At 38.9% G+C, this 20,858-nt stretch overlaps 1 protein-coding gene across 1 annotated transcript; it reads right to left on the reverse strand.

Annotated features, from left to right (window-relative positions):
• Window positions 1-3,576: 3,576 nt before the first annotated feature.
• On the reverse strand, window positions 3,577-13,916 carry LOC122063079 (cleavage and polyadenylation specificity factor subunit 3-I-like). The gene is made up of 5 exons (XM_042626733.1): window positions 13,532-13,916; window positions 12,931-13,039; window positions 8,537-8,582; window positions 8,320-8,469; window positions 3,577-5,400 (listed from the first exon to the last, which is right to left on the reverse strand). Exons 1-5 carry the CDS (start codon window positions 13,914-13,916, stop codon window positions 3,763-3,765), a joined length of 2,328 nt encoding a protein of 775 aa, XP_042482667.1. The 3' UTR covers window positions 3,577-3,762.
• Window positions 13,917-20,858: the final 6,942 nt, after the last annotated feature.

Raw genomic sequence — 20,858 nt, forward strand, 5'->3', positions numbered from 1 at the left:
GAATTATTACATAAATACCTGCATCTAATATTCAAAACAACTACATGCAATATCCAACACTAATGCATATATACTTCATATCTCATTATAAGTTTTGTGACATATAATTGAATATCATCCAACACCAATTCTAAATTCATACACCTCACATGTCTAGGTTTTATTGAGCAATGTGGCTTGGCTATGTGTTGTTCATTGTTGTTAACATAGTCAACACACTCTTGGAGTAATGTATGTTCAGTTTGAGTTGGAAGTCATCACTTTAAAAACATTTTTCAGCAAATGCATCAGTTTGTATCTCAATTTTGGGGTCCATTCATTGATATTGAATTGAAGGTGATATAATGAGAGAAAAATAGGCAATTGAGTTAGCTTCAAGTTGGCAAAAGAATTAGGTCGATCAAAGTTCGGGAGAGAGAGATATGGTCAATTAAGTAGATAATATGTTCAACAAGTCAAGTCTTCAAAAACACAAAAAAAGGGGAATGTGTTTAAACGAGTTTTAAATGTGTTCAGAATGGGAATGCTTACAGTTTGCAGTTTTTTCAAGTATCTTTGACAAGCATATGGAAAAACGTGTAAAAAATGGTAAAAAACAAGAACGTGTTTTAAACACGTTTTTGCTAACAGTGGTTCAAACTAAGGTTTGACACATCTAAATTGGACAATGACATTTGTGTTGGATTGCATTCTAGCATGAAAATTCTAAATCTCTATTACATGTTTCAATTTTGCCATGTGGAAATTGGTATGGCAATTCTGACTTTTAGATATCTAAGGGATATATAGTGTGGATTGATCATGTGTCGAGTTTTAAAACTCAATTCAATCAAATATCCTCCCATATATTACCATTCATCATGGTGTATGGATCATGCATGCTTAATTTTCCTTAATACATGAATGATTAATGGTAAGATATTCGGATGTTAGGCAAAGAGCCACTTGTATTCGATGGACATTTTAATCAACAATTAATGACATGAGGTTACACTTCTGTTTCTTGGAGGTTGAAATTTTGAAATATCCATTGATGAAGCAGCATCTAGAGTCTTGTTGACAAGTCAAAACTTTGTTTCCTCATTTGCTTTTGGCGTTGTTCAACAAATACCAAAATCCTTGGGTTATGAATTTCCATACAAAGTAAAAGGAAGATAGTCCATTAAAGGAGAGTTTTAACTAATTTTTTGGCCATGAAATGGAATTACACAGAAATAGATACCAACATATTACAACCCCTTTCTTCGGCTTAGTTATAACTGAGAAAACAACATTTATAAGCTAGGCATCTCCTATTTCCATATGTGATGTGATAAATTATTACATATAACAGAATTAAGACCTTCAGATTCAGTAGTCCCGATTGATTGGCAAAATAGGATAGATACAGTTGACCCAATTTAGTTGGGATAAGATTGAGTTGAGTTGAGTTGAGTTCAGTTGGCAACCACTATCAAAAAGAGGAGAATCCTAATAGCAGGAAGGTCTGCTTCGTATTTTTGCTATAGTAATATATCCTTAAGTTCCTTCTCAATTGATCGAAATGGGGTGTTATGGATAGGTAGCTTCTTGTTGTTATCAGAACAAGTTCACCAACCACGCATTTTCACATCACTTGGAGTGTCTTCCTTCTCCCGTGTACTATCAATAATTTCGGAACGTGTTCTCTCCCTCTCAACTGCACAATAAAAGGGAGTTGTGTCATCCCTGTCTTTTAGACAGCAAATATTTTGGTATACTCGCAATAACTGCCATGCAATTTCTAACCGTCCGTTTGCAATGCAAGGGACTAAACTCATCTTAGTTTAGCTCTTTAGTAAATGAAGGCTTATCTGTCGTCTCCAACACGAAATGGGTTTGCTTAGCTGACACAACAACATGCAAAGGAGTACCGGCAGAAAGTTCATTTGGCTTATTCCTTTTACTTTGGCTGGGCCTCTTTTCTTTTACTCTCATCCGCTTCAGCAAGGCCACCTACCACCACCATCCTTGCAATTCAAAAGTAGGGCTGCTGACAGTTTAAGGTATGATGGTATGACAGCCTTACCCATATCCTTCAAGGTGGTACAAACATCTTACCCTTACATTATATGATAACTGCTGGCCAATATATGGAGGATTGAAATAAACCTGATACTCAAACCCCAAAAGACATTTTTGTTTTTATAGGCAAGCCTAAAGAGAGGAGTTTGGATCAGGTCTTCATACGAGAATGTTTCTTGTATAGTGTTCGATCCACACTGGCAGTAAAAGCTTGGCTGAATTATTTGGAGTCAGAAATCACCTTTAGCATAACTTCGGATGGAGAAAAACCTTCTATTCTGAATGCCCAATTCCAGAAAGCCACCTAGATATTCCAAAGGATGCTACAGAAGAGAGCTGTACGAAGGTATGCATCCTTGGACCGAAGAGGATGGGACTGTTTGACTCTAATAAACACCAAAAACTTGGATAAACAGTATTAAACTTAAGAGAACGCTATCCTGCTGTCGCAGGTACATGTAAATATACAGATCAATGTAAAGGTGCATTAAAGCATCTTCAACATCTTACAAGGCAGAAGCAGCATGGTCTTTCTATGCCTGCTGTGTCTGGGTGTTTACTCCAACAGGGTGACGTTCTTTCTTCAAAACTTAACAGCCATACCACACCACATAACATCAACGGTATAAAATCCTTTCCTGTACCCTTCAAATGAAAAATATAAATAAAAAAATAAAGGGAAAAAATTCCCACAATACCAGTATTAGGATCTCTCTTACACATCCCCTCACTTACAACATTGACATGTCTAAAATAACCCCCCTTCGGAAGATTTGAAAGGGGAACCCTCAACGCACACATCAGAAAATGGGTTGTCATATAAAAGGGGTATTTTCTCTCTCTCGCCCTTTAGCATAATTTACCCAAAAATCTAAGCTACACCATAAGTCAAGGTTTCTGAAATTTGGAGGTGCTGATCACAACTCATGACCAATGCCCGAGCTTGTCCCCATAACTACCTCTGGAGGTGCTGATTTGCATATTTTTTTTAATATGTTACGAAAGGGGGGATTGAAGGGAACAAAGGGGTAGGATAAAAAGGAAGTGAATTTAAAGTCAAAACTGTATACCAAAATCAAATCAAGCCGTTTACATTGAAACCATGAAATTGTCTAATAAATGATTCGGTTTTGATTTTGAAATTAAAACCATTTTAAAATCTAAAATTTTAATAAACCGATTAACATATACATAGTAAGTTCGCATACATTTCAATAAAAAAAATTAAGTTTACATTAAACAATTACTAAAAAAAACATATAACAACAAACAATTCAATTCAATGTTAAAATTTTCATCAATTTCACTCAAATTTTTAAAGGTAAAGAAGTTGTTTGGATAAAAAGTTAAAAAAACATGAAAAAACTGTTTAAAACCATTTAAACCGGAACCCTTTATAAAGGGTTTCGATTTTAATATATGAAAATGGTTTAGTTTTAGTTTTACCTAAAACATATTGCATCAAACCCAATCAAACCATCTACACCATAAGCAAACTAATTAACACCCTTAGATAGAGATCCCACGAGGAAATGGAGAGAACACAATGCTGGTTCTTATTCTGTATAAAGCTTGTATAACTTTTTCTTCCCTCATGAACTTTGAGTAAACGAGACCATTTAAATTTGGCCTGCTGTATACGACTGCTTAAAGCAGATCATGTTAGCAAGAACTGGTGAAGGATGGAAGTTGAATACAGTAAACTAAGTCCGACCAAACCTAGCTAGAGAGAGAGAGCGGGATAGGCCTTACAGCGCTCTGGATCTGGCGGAAAGCTGTGTGGACTCGATCCTTTAAACTCTCATTCTCACAATCAACTTCTCCAGTCTTCACATCTAGGCGTGCCACATTGCCATCAACAGTCACCAGAATATTCCCCTCATCTCCAGCCTTGACATCTCCAAACAAAGACACCAACAAAGCATGGATTACCTTTTCAGCTGTCTTTGCATCCTCGGTTTTAGCAGTCTCTGCCACTGCTGTTACCTTGGGAAGTTCAGGTGTAATGTTCAGTATCACAGCAACAACTGAATCAGAGACCATGTCGCTAATAGGGTCTGATGTCCATTGCAATGATACATGTCTTCCTGATTCTTGTTTAACTGTCACACGGTCATGCACTAGCAGTGCTGGGCCCTCCGACTCTTCATTTGGGAGAGAAATTACACTCTCGTATATCTGCATGACCCTGTGCTTAATTACGCCAAATGCACCAGAGTAGGGCACTGAAATCCTCTGCGTGATGTTGGCAGTGGATAGCTGAGAGAAGACATGCAGATCTTCGGGTGCCATTATCTGATAAGTGAAGCCCTTCTTGACTAGTAAACCACAGGCTGTTTCACCAGCTTCTGGAGTTTTTTCAGCCAACCTTCCAATTTTTTTGGCCATTTTCTCCGAGTTGAAATACATTTCAACAGATTGGCAGTTCTTTGGGGACATAATTTTGATGTTCCGATCACTAAACTGGGTGATGAGCTTCTGTTTAAGCCTCCCCATTTCAGTGGCCTCTCCATGAACAAGGATTATATTAGGAGGCATGAGCTCTTTCAAGAACGTACTTGTCTGGGCAAAATCAGCGTGTGCCGAGAAGGAAATGTAGTGTACTTGCATATTGAGAGGGGCAGTGAGGCCATTCATGAGTGTGACTTCCTTCGGTTCGTTGATGATGGTCTTTGCCAGGGTACCCCCCACAACATATCCAGGAAGCACACATGCATTCTTCTTATCAGAGCACCACATATCAAAGAGTTGTCGTGATAAGCCACTCTGCAGCCCACCTGGGCTTGCCATCACAACTGATGGCCCAACGTCCTCAAAATTCTCAATACTTTTCAAAGGTGAGATGTGCTTGAAGTCGAATGGGTTTGAATTGGCAAACTGATTTCGGATCCTCTCGTTCATGGCATTGATGTATGTCTGGTAGACTGCCATGCACCTCTTGGCTAGAGGAGAAGCATAGTAGATTGGAATGCTGTGAAGTTCAGAATGATTTGACCAGTACTCATCAAGGATGAGGAGGAGCTCCTGGGCCCGGCCAAGTGCATATGCCGGGATAAGGACACGACCTCCCTGAGAAATGGTTGAGTGGATAACATCTGTGAAGCGTTTCTCCCTCACAAGCCGAGGCTGGTGAAGTTGCACACCATAGGTGGATTCAATTATACAGATATCAGGGGAAAACTGAGGGATCTCAGCTGCACGGAGATGGCGGTCTTCCTCCCTTGAGTAGTCTCCAGTGTAAAGCACCCGAACTCCTGCAATGTCAACCATGAACATGGCAGCACCAAGGACATGACCAGCAGTGTAGCACCAGAAACGGATTCCATTCACTTCTAGTGTCTGGTGGAAGTCAATAACCTGCAAAAGGGGAGATTCCAAATTTCAACTTGGTGTTATAATAGGTGATGCCATAAAGGACCAAGTCATAAAAATTCATTTTAGAATTTGCTATTCCAATCCAACAACGTGGACTTTCCAAAATGCTAATAAAGAAAAAAATATATCTGGCAAGCCCAGAGGTCCAGAGAAAAGAGAAGAATAAGATTATACACACTGATGCAAGACCAATACATACACCAAGAGAAAAAATTAACAAATGACTAACAATCAGTAATAATAGAAACAGCATTGCTGCCTAAACTAAAAGGAGAATCAGCATGCGGTTACATAAGGGGACAAATATTTTCAATAGTTTGTAGACAAATCAGACTACGTGTTACTTGTTAGACACCATCCATTCAACACCTGAAATTCCAAACCAAGGACATTGTCTCTGAAATGGTTAACGGTGAGGCTTTATCAGCTTTCAAAACTTCACATAGAAAACTTCACATAGAGGCTTGGCCATAGATGCCACATAGAATCTTAAGAACTTTTTGCATCACACTTTGTAAAACACATACAGCTCTTGATTGATTACAATATCCAGACGGTATCCAACAATAAACCTTATCTAAGTCTCTCGGAGCATTATGCACAATAGCACTTATAAATTGTACCCTTGGTATAAAAAATGGAAAACAAAAAGATCAGCTTTATTTTCTGACACATAATGACAAACTAAAATGACCATGTGCTTAAGAATGTGGTCAAAATCAACTAGTGAGACTGTTTCAAGACCACCTTTTCAACTATTCAGAGATTGATGACAAAATGACCAACTTAACTGATGTTGATCCCAGGTTCAACAACCCTGATTATGCATCACTATGGGCCCATCCAAGCGATGTATGATTCAAAATTTAATTGTAATGACAGTACTGTAATTTTTTCGAAGTTCAGGAATCAGGAGAAAAGGAGGACAATAATAAGGGTTAATTGATAATTAAAGTGAAAAAGGGAGTATATTCTGGAATTTCAGAAGAAAAGAATAAAGAAATCTAATTTAATAGGGATGGCTAAACTATAAATACCAGGAAATATGGATTTAATAACAAATAGAAGAAGAGTTATTCAAATTCATCACAATGAAAACAGTAAGCCAGTGGTAAAACTAGCTGATTTCGAAAATAAGATCTCTTTTGGGGCTCATTCAATCTAAGATTTTGGGGATAAGATCCTCACCACCAATTCTCTAAAGTTTGATATTTATCAAGTTGAAAGAGCAAGCAGCAAACAAACCAAATTAGTCTGCAATCATATTTGGCCACATGAACAGGAACCAACCACAAGGTGAGCTCGAATCTCCAAACTAATATTATGTTCAATCCTCAAACTGCAGAGGGTGAACTGCATTCGGGGTATAAATTACACTCAAAAGTTTCAGGGAGAAAAAGAAGTTGAATTGAGAGTTTGATCCAACATTATGTGGGCTGCAAGTATCGTCAAACAGAAGAACAAGGAAGAACACATAAGAGGAGGGAGAAGGAAAGAGACAGCTTGTGCTTGGATTGACGAAGATGAAAGAAAAGAATAGAAGGAAGAACGGAATAGTTCCGCCACTCCACAGTCATGAAAGTGAAACCAAACTTAAAATTCATTCTAAAAACCAAATCTGTAAATGAATTACAAGCATACACATATTTAACTTCGTAAGACTAAGACCCCTAATAAAAACTAAAACTGACTAAACCCAATTTCCCAACCTACCAAATCAATAGACAAAGCAAAGGATAAAGTAAATATAAAAATAAAAAAAATAATCTTAATTAATCCTATGTATAACTGCATCATTAACCCTTGAGTAAATGGGATCACAAGGAGGTTGGTAGAATGGTCTCTTGGATCCCCCTAAATAAATTACCCATATTAAAAATTAATTTTACGGAAAATGGTTTTAGCAGGTAATGTGGCCCCTGTGCCAAACACATGGGGGAGAAATGACCAGCCCGCCCCCCATGAAATGGAAAATAACATCTTTATGGATGCTTCCTCATGCACTTCCATTGGCCCTCACGCACACAGAGGAACCACACTTCCCCACCGGAAACACTTCCCCTTAATTTTAATGCTTCCATGGATTCCAGGAAACAAGCACAAATAGGACTGATTGTATTCTATTGAGTTGGAGAACCAATAAGTTACAAAGCTAAATTCATAGGCTAAGAAGCCAAAGCTAGGACACCCAGAGAAGTGGAGACAGTGCTTAATCTTCCCAATAGAATCAGTTCGGTAGATTCAAAATACATAATCCATTGTGCAGATAATATAGCATCCACTCCAAGGAAGATATCCATCAGATGGTAGCTGAGAAATTAAGTGAAGTCCAAGCTTCTCACACCTTGCAAGAAGAGAACTAAACAGCTGATCATCTTGACCAAGGGCCCACTCCAAGATATCTCAAGCTGGCACAACAGAATCATTCTAACATATTTGTCAACATTGTGATAGACAATAGTTGTGGGGATGCACCTCTAGACAGTAATTCCTTTTTCTTTGTCATTTGTACTCTTTTTCATTGTTTTTTTTTTCATTTCTCCTTTTTTTTTTTTTTTTTTTTTTTGGTGGGGGGTGGGTGGGAGGGGGATTTGGGGGGTGGAGGAATAAGTAAAAGAAAAATGAACAGAGCCACACAGACAGATATTGGTGTCCAACATGGAAGGTTCTGAAAAATGGAGTTCCCTTGCTACAAAGTACCAAAGCTCCTAACCTTCTGAGCCAAACCACATGAATACTTGATACAACCAATACAACTTGGAGTGAAGAAGTCCAAAAATAATTAATAAAAATAAAAAGAGGGAACAAGAGACCAGAGGTGGGAGTATACCACATACAAGCTTTTTCATTTTAGGTTGGGGTAAGATATTTAATAGTGTCTTATCATAAAAGTAAACATACCTCAATCTTGTCCATGGATCGAAGAATATCTTGCTCATTATACAACATATCTTCAACTGAAACTTTGCTGACTTTAACATAATCGGATAAAAGAAGCTTGTATATGGCTTTAGTTGCATGAGTCATAAAAACACGGCCTTTGAAAGTGGTCTGAAAAACAAATTCACACATTTTAGCTTATTGACAAGTAGGTGACATGAAATACATTGTAACATACCTTCTCCAGAAAATACGGAAGAGAGGCTGCATGATCCAAGTGGAAGCTGACAAATGGACGACAACAGCCTATAGTGAGCCCATCATTTATGAAGCAAGGTTTCAAAGTAGATTTCAAAGACACTTGGACTAATTTAATAAACAAGAAAGCTGTTTACAAGCCAAAATGACCTTTGGTTAGCTATGAAGTAAACGGAAACAAGTATGTCCATATTATAAATATATGGTTCATATGATATGGTAATTTTGGAAAATATAATAAGCCAAATAGCTAAAAATTATTCAGAGTGATGATAACATTAAAAGTCAACATATGAGTAGATAACATTTCATATAAGCATAGTGTAGATGACATGCATAAATATAAATACAAACACATTTCATACATAAACAGAGTACACTACATATATCCATAACAGGAAGAAATGGTAAGATCCTATGAGCAAAATTCAATCAATATTTGTTCGAGCTAAGGAGGCCCCTCTAATAATGATTCATGAATGCGTTAATGTGGTGTTTGGACTGTTGGAATCCAAACAGCCAATAATTCTGATTGATGGTCTCTAAAGAAGGAGGGGAAGATCAGAGTAGCCGGGGGGGGGGGGGGAGGGGAAAGCACACACTAGCCCTTAGGCTTCAACCAACACATTCTCTAATTCATTCTTAAAAAATCTCTCTACTGTGTCCATCAATTACAGCCAATATATAGGGAAAATAAAAGACATGAGATTGGAAACCAAAAATAGGAAACTAGCCTAAACTAGGAAACAAGTCATAAAAGGAAACAAGGTCTAAACCGACTCACTCTTATGTTCCTATTCTGTGAAATAAGACAAAATAAACTACTACTAATTATTTCCAACCGTAGTTGTCACGGCGTCATGGCAACCCACGGCGGTCGTGGGATGGCTAATCGATTTGGCGATGAATTGCCCGCTATGGCGTTGCCATGGCGATGAAATCGCCCATGTGTTATTTTTTATTTCTCTTATTTTCTAAAGTTATTTTGTATGTTATAATATATACCCTATAGCATAAAAAGAAAAAAAAAAAATCAACATTAAGCAGCATCAAGTCATAAAAATCAACATAGTCACACCAACATCAAGTCATAAAAAATTCAACATGACTTATTGACATTTAGAGAAATGCTTTTCTTTTATAATAAGTATTATTGGTCAAATGATTTTATATTTAGATGAGACTTTTTGAATTAGGTATAACACAAAACTAGCATTCCAACAAGTCTAAGATTACTTAAATCTGAGTTGTCATGAAAAAGTTATGTTCCGGCCAATCTCATTTTAAAGTGTGTGAATGCTGTTAAATCGTCTGAATTGAAATAATTTTATTAACATCAAAACAAAAGATTATTTTACCGGACTTTTGGATTTTAGCAATGTTCTACCATGATAAGATTTGTAAAATTTTCAGAATTGAGAAAAACCTTAACATTCGAAAGTTGAAAATCGCCCTACAACCAAGATTCCAGTTTTTATTCTTGGACCGGGGGGTTAACTTTTTATCCTTTTGGAATTTGATTTTTAAACTATTTTTATTGGATTCAAATAGGGGGTATTTACTTATTTATAAATAATATCTTAAGTAAATGAAATAACAAAATATAAAAACATTAATAGTGCAATAAGGCAACAGTCGCCTAGGACCCAGGCAAACTGCCTGGACGACAAGGCGGCGACTTGACGACACCTAGGCGATACCTTGACAACTATGCTTCATACCCTTATTGGACCAAAACCCTAGGCTAGATCAGTTCTTCTTGGCTCTTGGCTTTTAAAGCCGGTCATGCTAGTCCAACCAGGCAAGTGCAGCCGTGTCTGCATCAACTCTTCTCCTCTGAAAAGAACTCGACTCCGTCGAGTTAGGAAAAGAACTCCACTCCGTCGAGATTTGATAGGATGAAACTTCATAGTCATGTTATCATGCTTGAAAACATAGGTGTTGGCATAGCCACAATGCTGTACTTTCTTATCAAAAATCCATGGTCGATCAAGAAGGATATGGCACACCTTCAGAGGGAGGACGCTGCATTGAATTGTATCTTTAAATCCACCAACTGAATATGTGACCAAACACTTATCTGTGATCATGAGATTAGTGTTGTTCACCCAAGCAACTTTGTAGGGATTCGGATTTGGATTTGGCTCTATCTTCAATCTCAGCTTACGAACAACATCTTCAGAGACAACATTAGCGCAACTACCTCCATCAATGACCAAGGTTAACAGTTGATCATTGCATTTCACACGGGTCCGAAAAATACTATTGCGACGCCAATCTTCATCTTCAGTGACTTTCTGAGTGGTGACGAATAACATAAAAGGGATGTGGGTACTCATCATTGGGAGTGTCATTGACTTCACCTAATGCACAATCTTCACTTAAATAAATTGTTTCAGAGCCAAGTTGCGCTTCCGAAATATAAGGTAAAGGACAATCCTTATCAAGAAAAACAAGTGAGTAGTTAGGACACTGAGCACCGAATTGTCTGTATCCTTTGCAAGCAAAGCATTGATGGGGAAACTTTAACATCTGAAAAGGTTTATCGAAACCATCCGAGGTGGAGAGTAGGGACGATTAGGCCGTAAAAATGACATGTTTGAATCACGTCGAGGTGGAAAATACGGTCAGCTAGGTCGTGAAGATGCCATAGATGAAGCACTAGCCTATGTGCTTTGCTGAATGACTTTTCCTAGGTAGAAGGATGTTTCTGAACGTAACCAGTACCTTAAGGAAAAGTATCTCTAAAATTTCTCCAATTATATGGACATTTCAGACTTTCTTCAACTTGATATGTTATTTGTACATCATCTTCCATTGTAGGCAATCGACTAAATGCAAGGGCAGCACTAATTTGAGGGTGCAAATCATTGCGGAATTGTGCCACTAAAACTTCTTCACCCCACTCAATTAGAACAAGTGGAAAAACAGTAGAATCTGGCAACATACTCTTCAACTGTCGGATTTTCTTGTTTCAACTATGCAAACCTGAGGTGTATATGTTGGTTGTAATCATGAGGCAGGAATCTCCGGTTCATGACTTCATGCATTTCAGCCTAAGTAATGAATCCAATGCCTCGGGCCTTAGTCAACCTGTACCATATGAAAAATATCTCTAAGCTGTGAATCTAGTCAAGATACAGTTCTAGATTGTTGTCCACATAAAAGTCAAGAACATCCAATTTTGCTGCTCTTTCCATTCTATAATCATCATATTGACCAGTTCCATATGGTGGTGGAAGTGGTGGTGCTGGTGTATGATGTATAGGTAGCAGTGGTAGCGGTGGTGACGAAACCTGTGGGGTGGTGTTGGAAGATTCCCAAGATTGAATGGGACTCTTTCCTCTATCGGCTACCACCAATCGGTCAAGAGAAGCTTGCATAGTTGTCATCATTGTCTGAATGGAAGTGACAACTACAGTGAGGGTATCGACACGTTCAGTGAGTGTCAATTTTGGAACCAGTCTCACCTTTGTAGGAATTGAGCTGATGGAGAACTTCACTATTGGCTACCACGATGGAAGATAAAAAGAGAGCACTTAAAACGTAATGGAAAAATAGTAAATAAATAGAAGAGTAAAGAACAATGGTTGAATGGTAATTAAGTTGAAACTCCAAATATGGTGGCAAAACCGTAATAGTTGAATTTCAATTATAAACCAACAATTTATCACGTATGGGGCAGGGGTATATTTGGAAGTAGGGAAAATTATAGGGCAGCCAAGAATAAGATGGGAAGGAAGGGACGATTAAATAAAACAAAATACAGATTATGTAGAATAAGGAATCGACTTATAAGGGGTGGAGTTTATTGTACCAGCAAAAGACAAGTGAGGGATTTACTCTCTGTCGAACCACAGAAGCCCAACGATAGGGTCACTGGATGTAGCAACGGAATAGGCTGACGTGAGGAAGAAGAAGAAGATATAGGGGAGTGATGCAGGGGGACTACCGGGACTACTTAGACAATAGGACTTCCTATAATTGCTGTCCACGTGGGCTATGTTTGACTCATTGGGACCTAGGTTGGGATTGGAATTGATGGAGGCAGCACAATACGATGAAAAACATCGAGATTAGAAACAAAAGACAATAGGTACCAATTGGGAGACATGGGGAGGGGAACATGGCAGCATATTGTTAGTTCAAGTACCAAGTCAAATCAGGTAATTCTTCCTCAGTTCATTCATCCAATAAAAGAAATCAGCAAAATTTTAATAACAGAAAATTATCTTTGAAAACAGCAGTAACAGGGTATTATAATTAATTCAGCAAGGCAGTAATGAGGGGGAGGGCATTGGGAAACCAGAAAGAGATAGGAGGAGAAAGAGATGGGTGGGGAGGGGAGAAATAGATGAGGGATTAATACCTAACCTGGTACCCAGATCAGAGGAGACAAAGAAGAAACAGAGCTCACCGTGGGGAGAGAGGACCTGCTTCACATTAGAACATAATGGGGAAGGAGAAAAGGAGATGCGCCCAGCTTAAGAGAGTTTTTTTTTTCTTCCAAAAAATTAAATTTAGTCGTGGCCCTTGGCCTTACATATAAAGAAAAAAAAACAAATACTAACTAGGAAATTATAACCCAACAGAAAAATAGTCTCCTAATTTAACCCAACAACTTGGGGCAAATAAAATAGCATTATTCAGTTTCCTAAACTGACTCAAAGTCTCGGAAAAACAAATAAAAAGACTAAATATCTAAAATAAATAACTAATAGATCTCCCGTCTTGCGCCAGCTATTTAGTGGGGTCCACGATTGGCTGGCCAATCAGAACAAAAGGAGAGAGGGGTGAGGCTAGCGGGAGTCTCTTCTCTCTTCCTTTTTCTTCCTCCTCTTCTAGTTTTCTCCCACGAAAGTGTCTTCCAGCCATAATGAAAGTGGCTGGTTTTTACGGTGGCGCCTCTAGTACACTCGGATGTCCCCATTAACTCTCCCCAGCTTGGAAGAATTCACCTCCATTGAATTATTACTCATGCAGTACTCAAGCATATCCGGATTAAGTTGCTGGACTTTTTTAAAAGTGATCCATGTGTTGTCAATCTCGAGGCGCCCACGCCATTTGACCAAGAATTCTTGAGAGCCTCCCTTGTGTGTAGACACGATTCTCTCATCAAGGATTTCCTCAATTTCTTCAGTTCTCGTAATCTTAGGTACAGGTGGCAAGGAGGTGGGGGAAAGGGACTGGGCAGGGTCAACAATTTCATCAAGGGTGAAAGGAAAGCCTTTAGGGTCATCAGGATAGAAGGGGGTAACAATGGAGGCATCATGGTATGGGCCAAAATCTTCCACATTAAAAATATTGTTGATTTCCATATTAGTTGGGAGATCAAGGACATTGACATTAGCACCTATCATCTTAAGAATCTTGAAAGGACCTGCGCTACGAGCATGTAGTTTGCTCACTTTCCCGTAACAAAACGCTACGATTTGATTCTAACCATCACTATATCTCCCTCTTGAAATTCCTGTAGCCTTCAATGCACATCCGCCTTTAATTTATATTGATCATTGTTCAACACTATATGTCGTCTTATATCTGCATGCAAATCATGTATGTACTGTGCAAAAGACTCGGCTGAAGGGGAGGACCTAGAACTGGACACAACTGGGACAAGATCTATGGGTGTCCGGGGTTGGTACCCTGAACAAATCTCAAAGGGTGATAGACCAGTGGTACGGTTCTTAGAGCTATTGTATGCGAACTCGGCTTGACTAAGGACTTGATCCCATTTGGTAAAGTGCTCTCCTATGAGGCAATGTAACAAATTTCCCAGACTCCTATTGACAACCTCAATCTGGCCATCCGTTTGAGGGTGGAAGGCAGAGGAGAAACGGAGCTTAGTACCCATCATCTGCCATAGGGTCCTCCAAAAATGGCTGGTGAACTTAACATCTCTATCAGACACTATGGTTAGGGGCAATCCATGATACTTGACAACCTCATTGAAAAAAGGTTTGGCCACCATAGATGCATCAAAGGTCTTGGAATATGGAATGAAGTGTGCCATTTTCGAGAAGCGGTCTACAACCACATGGACATAATTATGGCCTCTCAAAGTTTTTGGTAGACCAAGCACAAAATCCATAAGAAGGTCTTGCCATGGGGTATGGGGAATGAATAGGGGAGTATACAGGCCAGTGTTCTGCTTCTGCTATTTAGCAGTTTGGCATGTCCTACACTGACTCACAACTCTAACAACATCCCTCTTTAGACCTCGCCAAAAGAACCAGTCCTCAGCGAGGGTGATGGTCTTGTCCCGACCGAAGTGGCCAGCGATTCCCCCTGCGTGCAATTCCCAGATCAGGAAATCTCGGGGTGAGGTCCTGGGAATGCACAACTTGCTCTCTTTAAAAAAGAAGCCATCCCTCAACAAGTAATCCGAACGATTGACAGGGTTACCTCCACTCAAGGAAGTGAACAACTCATTGAAATCAGGGCAGGTGAGGTATTGGTTCTTGACTCACTCGAATCCTACAACCTCTATACTCATGGTCTAGAGTAACACATTGACCCGACTACTAGCATTTGTGCAACTGAGGAACAGGTTCACCCGACTTAATGCATCCGCTGCTGTATTCTCAACATTAGGTCGATGTTTGAGTACAAAAGTGTACTCTTGGAGGAATTCGACCCACTTAGCATGTCTCTGGTTTAATTTCTTTTGGGCACTCAGGTACCTCAAAACCTAGTGGTCAGAGAATAGCACAAATTCTTACGGTAGAAGATAATGTCGCCAATAGCGTAGAGATTGGACAATTGCATAGAATTCCTTGTCGTATGTGGAATATTGTTGTCTAGCTTCATTAAGCTTCTCGCTAAAGTAGGCAACAAGATGCCCTTCTTGCCCTAGGACACTAATTATTCCAATACCAGATGCATCACAATTTACTTCAAAGACCTTAAAAAAGTCTGGGAGACGTAGGACGAAAACCTCCGTCATTAACTTCTTAATTTAAATCAAGGTCTTCGTAGCACTTTTAATCCATTGAAACTCCTTTTTTATGCAATCTGTTTGTTTAGTATTTAAGGATTAGGATTTTAGGGCTTAGGATTTAGGGTATAGGGTGTAGGGTTTAAGGTTTGTGTGTTAGGGATTAGGGTTCAGGGTTAAAGGTTTAACGTTTTGTGTTTTGGGTCCCAAGGTATTGTGTTTAGAGTTTAGGATTTAGGGTTTAGGGTATAGGGTTTTGGGTTTTGGGTTTTGGGTTTTGGGTTTTGGGTTTAGGGTTTAGGGTTTAGGGTTTCGGGTTTAGGGTTTAGGGTTTCGGGTTTAGGGTTTAGGGCTTAGTGTTTTGGGCTTAAGGTTTAAGGATTAGGGTTTAATGGATTATGCTTTAGGATGTAGATTTTAGGGTTTTAGTTTTATGGTTTAGTGTTTAGGGTTTAGGGTTTAGGTTACAGAGTTTAGGATTTAGGGTTTAAGGTTTAGGATTTAGGGATTAGAGCCTATGGTTTATGGTTTATGGTTTATGGTTTAGGCTTTAGTGCTTAAGGGGTTTAGGGATTAGGGTTTACGTTTTATGGTTTAGGTTTTGGGTTTAAGCTATTGGGATTCGCGATTACAGTTGAGGGTATTGGGTTAACGGTTTAGGGTTCAGGGTTTGAGAATCTAATTGAGGTGGCAAAAGGGGATAGGGTGGCCGAGCTGGATGGTCACAATATGTCCAGAAATTTAGGTAAGAATTATACTCAATTAGAGGGAGGAAAGAGTGATTCTTGCTTGGACGTTTTCAAGGATAACCGTGGACTAAGTCAAGGGGGTTTGCGATTGGAGGAGGTGATAACCAATGGAGAAAATCTAGGAAATTTTTTAGGAAAGGCAGCTGGCGTAACTTTGGAAGGCTTTCACACGGTTTTTAAAGGGGGAAACTGCGGCTTGCATCCTATTTTGATGGAGGACAGCAATGAAGTTGCTGATGTGGCAGAATCCGATAGGGTGGAGGGTCGTAAGATTTATTCTTCTCCTAAACTGGCCTCCTATAGAAAGTAGCTAAGTCATGAAAACTTCGCACTTCATGGACAATAGTCAATTCTGGCCACTTCACGCTTACTTTCTCAGGATCAGCAGAGACTCCTTGTGCTGACACGACAAATCCTAAGAAGATGACTTGGTCACTCATGAAGGTACATTTCTTGAAGTTGGCATAAAGTTTTTCTTGCAAAGGCACCTGAAAAACCTGCTGCAAGTGATCCAAGTGGGAAGACGTAGTCTTACTGTAGATGAAGATATCATCAAAGTAGACCACTAAAAACTTGCCAATGAATGGTTGTAACACCTGATTCATTATCCTTATGAAGGTCCTAGGTGTATTAGACAAGCCAAAAGGCATGATTAACCATTCGAAAAGGCCATCCTTTGTTTTGAAAGCCGTCTTCCACTCATCTCCGGGCCTAACCTGAATCTGGTGATACCCGCTCTTAAGATTAATCTTTTCATTGGCCATTGTTTGAGATTTTAAAATGTAACCGCAAGCATACAGATCAATGTAGCTACTGGTCGAGTGAGAGCAGCCACTTTATTTTTTTGTTTCTTTTAATAATGCGAAAGTGAACCGATTAATGGTTGTGATCTAATTCTAATTACCGTCCTAAACATATGTATCTAAAATAACGTCCTAACCATTCGTCATCTAAGAATTTAAATACGCAAGCCACGCGATTAAAATTAAATAAATAAATAGCTGAAAATAAACACCCCACGCAATTAAAAAGCAATGAAGAAAAAAAAATGCTGCAATAAAATAAAGTAAAAGAAAGAGGATAAAGCTAGAGACACTCACAAGTACGTTTCTCTACTTAGCCCAAGGGATGCATCATAATATGAGCTTCCCTACTTGACCAGAGAATCACTCTTACTTGGGTTACTCTACTTGGCTTTAGGGAAAGGGAGACAATTAAAATAAAAACAACAAAATGATGGTTCTATGGCTAGGAGGGGCAAAACCAACACATACACTAACCATAAACCTTGGGGGAAAGAGATAGCAATAATGTAACGACTGAAATTAAAATCCTAAATTAAGAAAGAAAGGATAGTCAGAAGAGGGAATGAGAGGGGGGAGAGAAGACTACTGAAGAAGCCTACTTGAACTTCAACCCTTGAACTGAAGACTTGATCGATTTGAGATACTACCAGTACTAAAAACCAGATTTGGAATAAACCAAATCTGTAATTTCTAGTACTAGAGAAAACAAATCTGAAAAAAAAAAATTGAACTTGAAAGACATGCTTCATAGTTTGTTCTTGTCACCTAGAACTAAGCCTAGAACTAGAACTTGAAAATTACAACTTCAATTGTTTAAACAATAAAAATAAAAGACTGAATCAAAAACAAAAGTGATTGCATTAATTGAATAAAAAGAACTTACAAAAGTGTTTAAAGCATAAACATAGAACTAGAGCTAGAGAAAGAGATAGAACAACTAAGAAAAAACCCTAGAAGAAGAATGAAGTGCCTCCTCCCTTTGTGTTAATCATGGTTTTAAGTATCTCCGATACCGATACGATACCCTCCGATACGTATCTTAAATTTAGCTGACTGATACAATACACATCGATACGATACATGAAATTTTTAAAATCCTTTCGTATCGATATATCCTACAATACATACCGATATGCATCAATACACTACCAATACGCATTGATACGATACGATATGCCTCGATACGATTATGAAAATTATAAAATTGAGGTAAAATATACGTTTCGGTATGTATTGGTACGTATCGGTGAGTATCGGTATGTATCGATCGGTACGTATCGGTATATATTGGCACGTATCCGTGAGTATCGATATATATCGGTACGTATCGGTGAGTATCAATACGTATCGGTGAGTATCGGTATATACCGATACAGTGCGCTATGGTCATATAATGGCCAAGATGGGTAATTTTTCAGAAAAAACACGATTTTTTGAAGGGTTTTTGTTCCAAAGTTGTTGTCAGCCATATTTCTCTCTAACTAAAGTGAAAATCAAGGTTGGGAACAAGGATTTTACATTTATGGGACAACTACAAACCTTGAATTCTTAGTACGATACCCTCAATTTAGTGTTTATGCATAATACATGTTATCAATAGCTTTTTTTAACACTCTTTATGCAAAAGTGTTTTAAAAAAATGTTTCCTATCCATTTATGTGTGTATCTTTAACGTATCTTAGTGTATCCCCGATACGATACGATACTCTCCGATACGTATCTTAATTTTGGCCGACCGATACAGCGACCGATACCGATACTTTAATCCTTGGTGTTAATTCTATTATATTAGAGAATGGGGGAGGGAAACTAACGATTTTAGCTTCTAAAAGAAAAAAAAAAAAAATTTTATCTTGTTGATGAAGTGGAGAGAGAAGAGAGAAAACGTGTGGAGAGAGATCTCCCACGATTTTTCTTGCCTTTTTTTTCCTATTTTTTCCCTTTTTTTATTTTTCTCTCTTCTTGCACAAGAAGCCCCCTTTGGCCGATTATTCTTGCTTGGATTTGGACAATATTCTATTTTAATGGGAAATTCCATCCATGCCCCTTTTTTTTTTCTTCTTTCCTATTTTTTCTCTTTATTTTCTCTCTTCTTCAAACTTGCGTACAACCATCTTGGCCGACCTCCTTTAAGTGATGAGTAGGAGAGAGAAAATCTTCTAAAAAAAACCTCAACAAAATGGCAGCTAAAAGGTTCGAACTTGAGACCTCCTAATAAGCAAAGGATTTTGCACACCACAACTCACCAACTACGCTAGGTAGTTGTTACCAAAAACGAATCTTCAATCACTTAAGGATGTGGTCCATCAATCCTTGTTGCCATTTGGAATATTCCTTATACCCTTGGGACAACTGCAGATGGGTTGGTTTTGCATCTCGGTTCAGTTTTGATCTATTATTCTTTTTCTGGCCCGAAAATAATAATCACTAGTACGGTTGACCAAACAAATATATACTTGCAATTGAACACTTCCAGCTTGCTCAGAATTTCGTCCTCTTCACAACCATGAAAGGAAATAGGACCTCTTTACGTGTAAAATTGGAGATATAGCACCCGATAGTCCTTAAGGCCTTGAAAATATAAAACCTGCAAAAAGAGAATAAAACCCAAGGTAGCTCCATTCTAAATATGTAAAATGCATGTTTTACTATACTAGATTTCACACATAAATGTACTCATCAACCATCATATCTAACATGTCATCAAGCCTAGGGATAGGGAACATATACTTGATAGTGATCTTGTAGATGGCCCTACTATCAACACACATTTGCCAAGTGCCATCTTTTTTTGGAGTGAGCAAGGCAGGTACCGCACATGGGCTAAAGCTCTCCCTAATGAATCCCTTTTGTAGCAATTCATCCACTTACCGCTTAAGTTCGGTGTGTTCTTTGGGATTCATACGATAGTGGGGTAAGTTTGGTAGAGAGGATCCTAGAACTAGGTCAATTGCGTGCTGGATGTCATGCATAGGTGGTAGTTCCACAGGGAACAACCTCTCAAACTTCCTTAATGAGGGTTGTACTTCTCTAGGAGCCTCAGTAAATTTGTTTGACGTAACGGTATTACTCTGTATGGCAACTAGAGGATAAATGAGCCTGGACTCTTTGCACACTCCTTCAAACTGTTGTTGACTTAAGATGTAGTGTTTTGGAAGGGGTATGTTTGGAAGTACTTCCCTTGTGCTCTGGGACCTTTACTTCTCTAGGGGCACTGGGGGTCAGCCTAATCTTCTTCCCTTTAAATTCAAAGACATAGGTTTTGGACTTCCCATAATTGGTGACATCCCGGTCATATAACCATGGTCTACCTAGGATGATGTGAGCAAAATCCGTCTCTAGAACATCACACCAGACTCGATCCTCATATTCAGCAAAATGCAAAGGGACTAGACACCTCAAATTAACAGGAATGGTGGACTGATCTACCCAGGCAACCTTGTAAGGTTTTAGGTGGGGTTCTGACTTGAGGTCCATTCGTGCAACAACGCTCTTGGCGACCACATTCATACAAGTCCCGCTGTCAATGGCGACGCGGCAGTTCTTGCCCCGATGGCATGTGTAAGTGATAAAGATGTTGGTTCGTTGCCAATCGTCGTTGTTCTTAGGTTGTGAGACCATGCGTCGCACAATACCGAGCTTGAGGTCACCAGCTTATTCGGCCTCCTCATCAGATATGGTCTCATCTGGCCTATAGCCCTCATATTCATTGTCCTGAAAGCCCTCTTGGTCATCATCTTCAGGGGTTTTCTCTCCTACATAAAGATTTCTACTGTGGCATTCCCTGGAGAAGTGACCATACCCTTGACA

The sequence above is a fragment of the Macadamia integrifolia genome, unplaced genomic scaffold, assembly GCF_013358625.1.
Source record: "Macadamia integrifolia cultivar HAES 741 unplaced genomic scaffold, SCU_Mint_v3 scaffold1188, whole genome shotgun sequence".
Taxonomy (NCBI): Eukaryota; Viridiplantae; Streptophyta; class Magnoliopsida; order Proteales; family Proteaceae; genus Macadamia; species Macadamia integrifolia.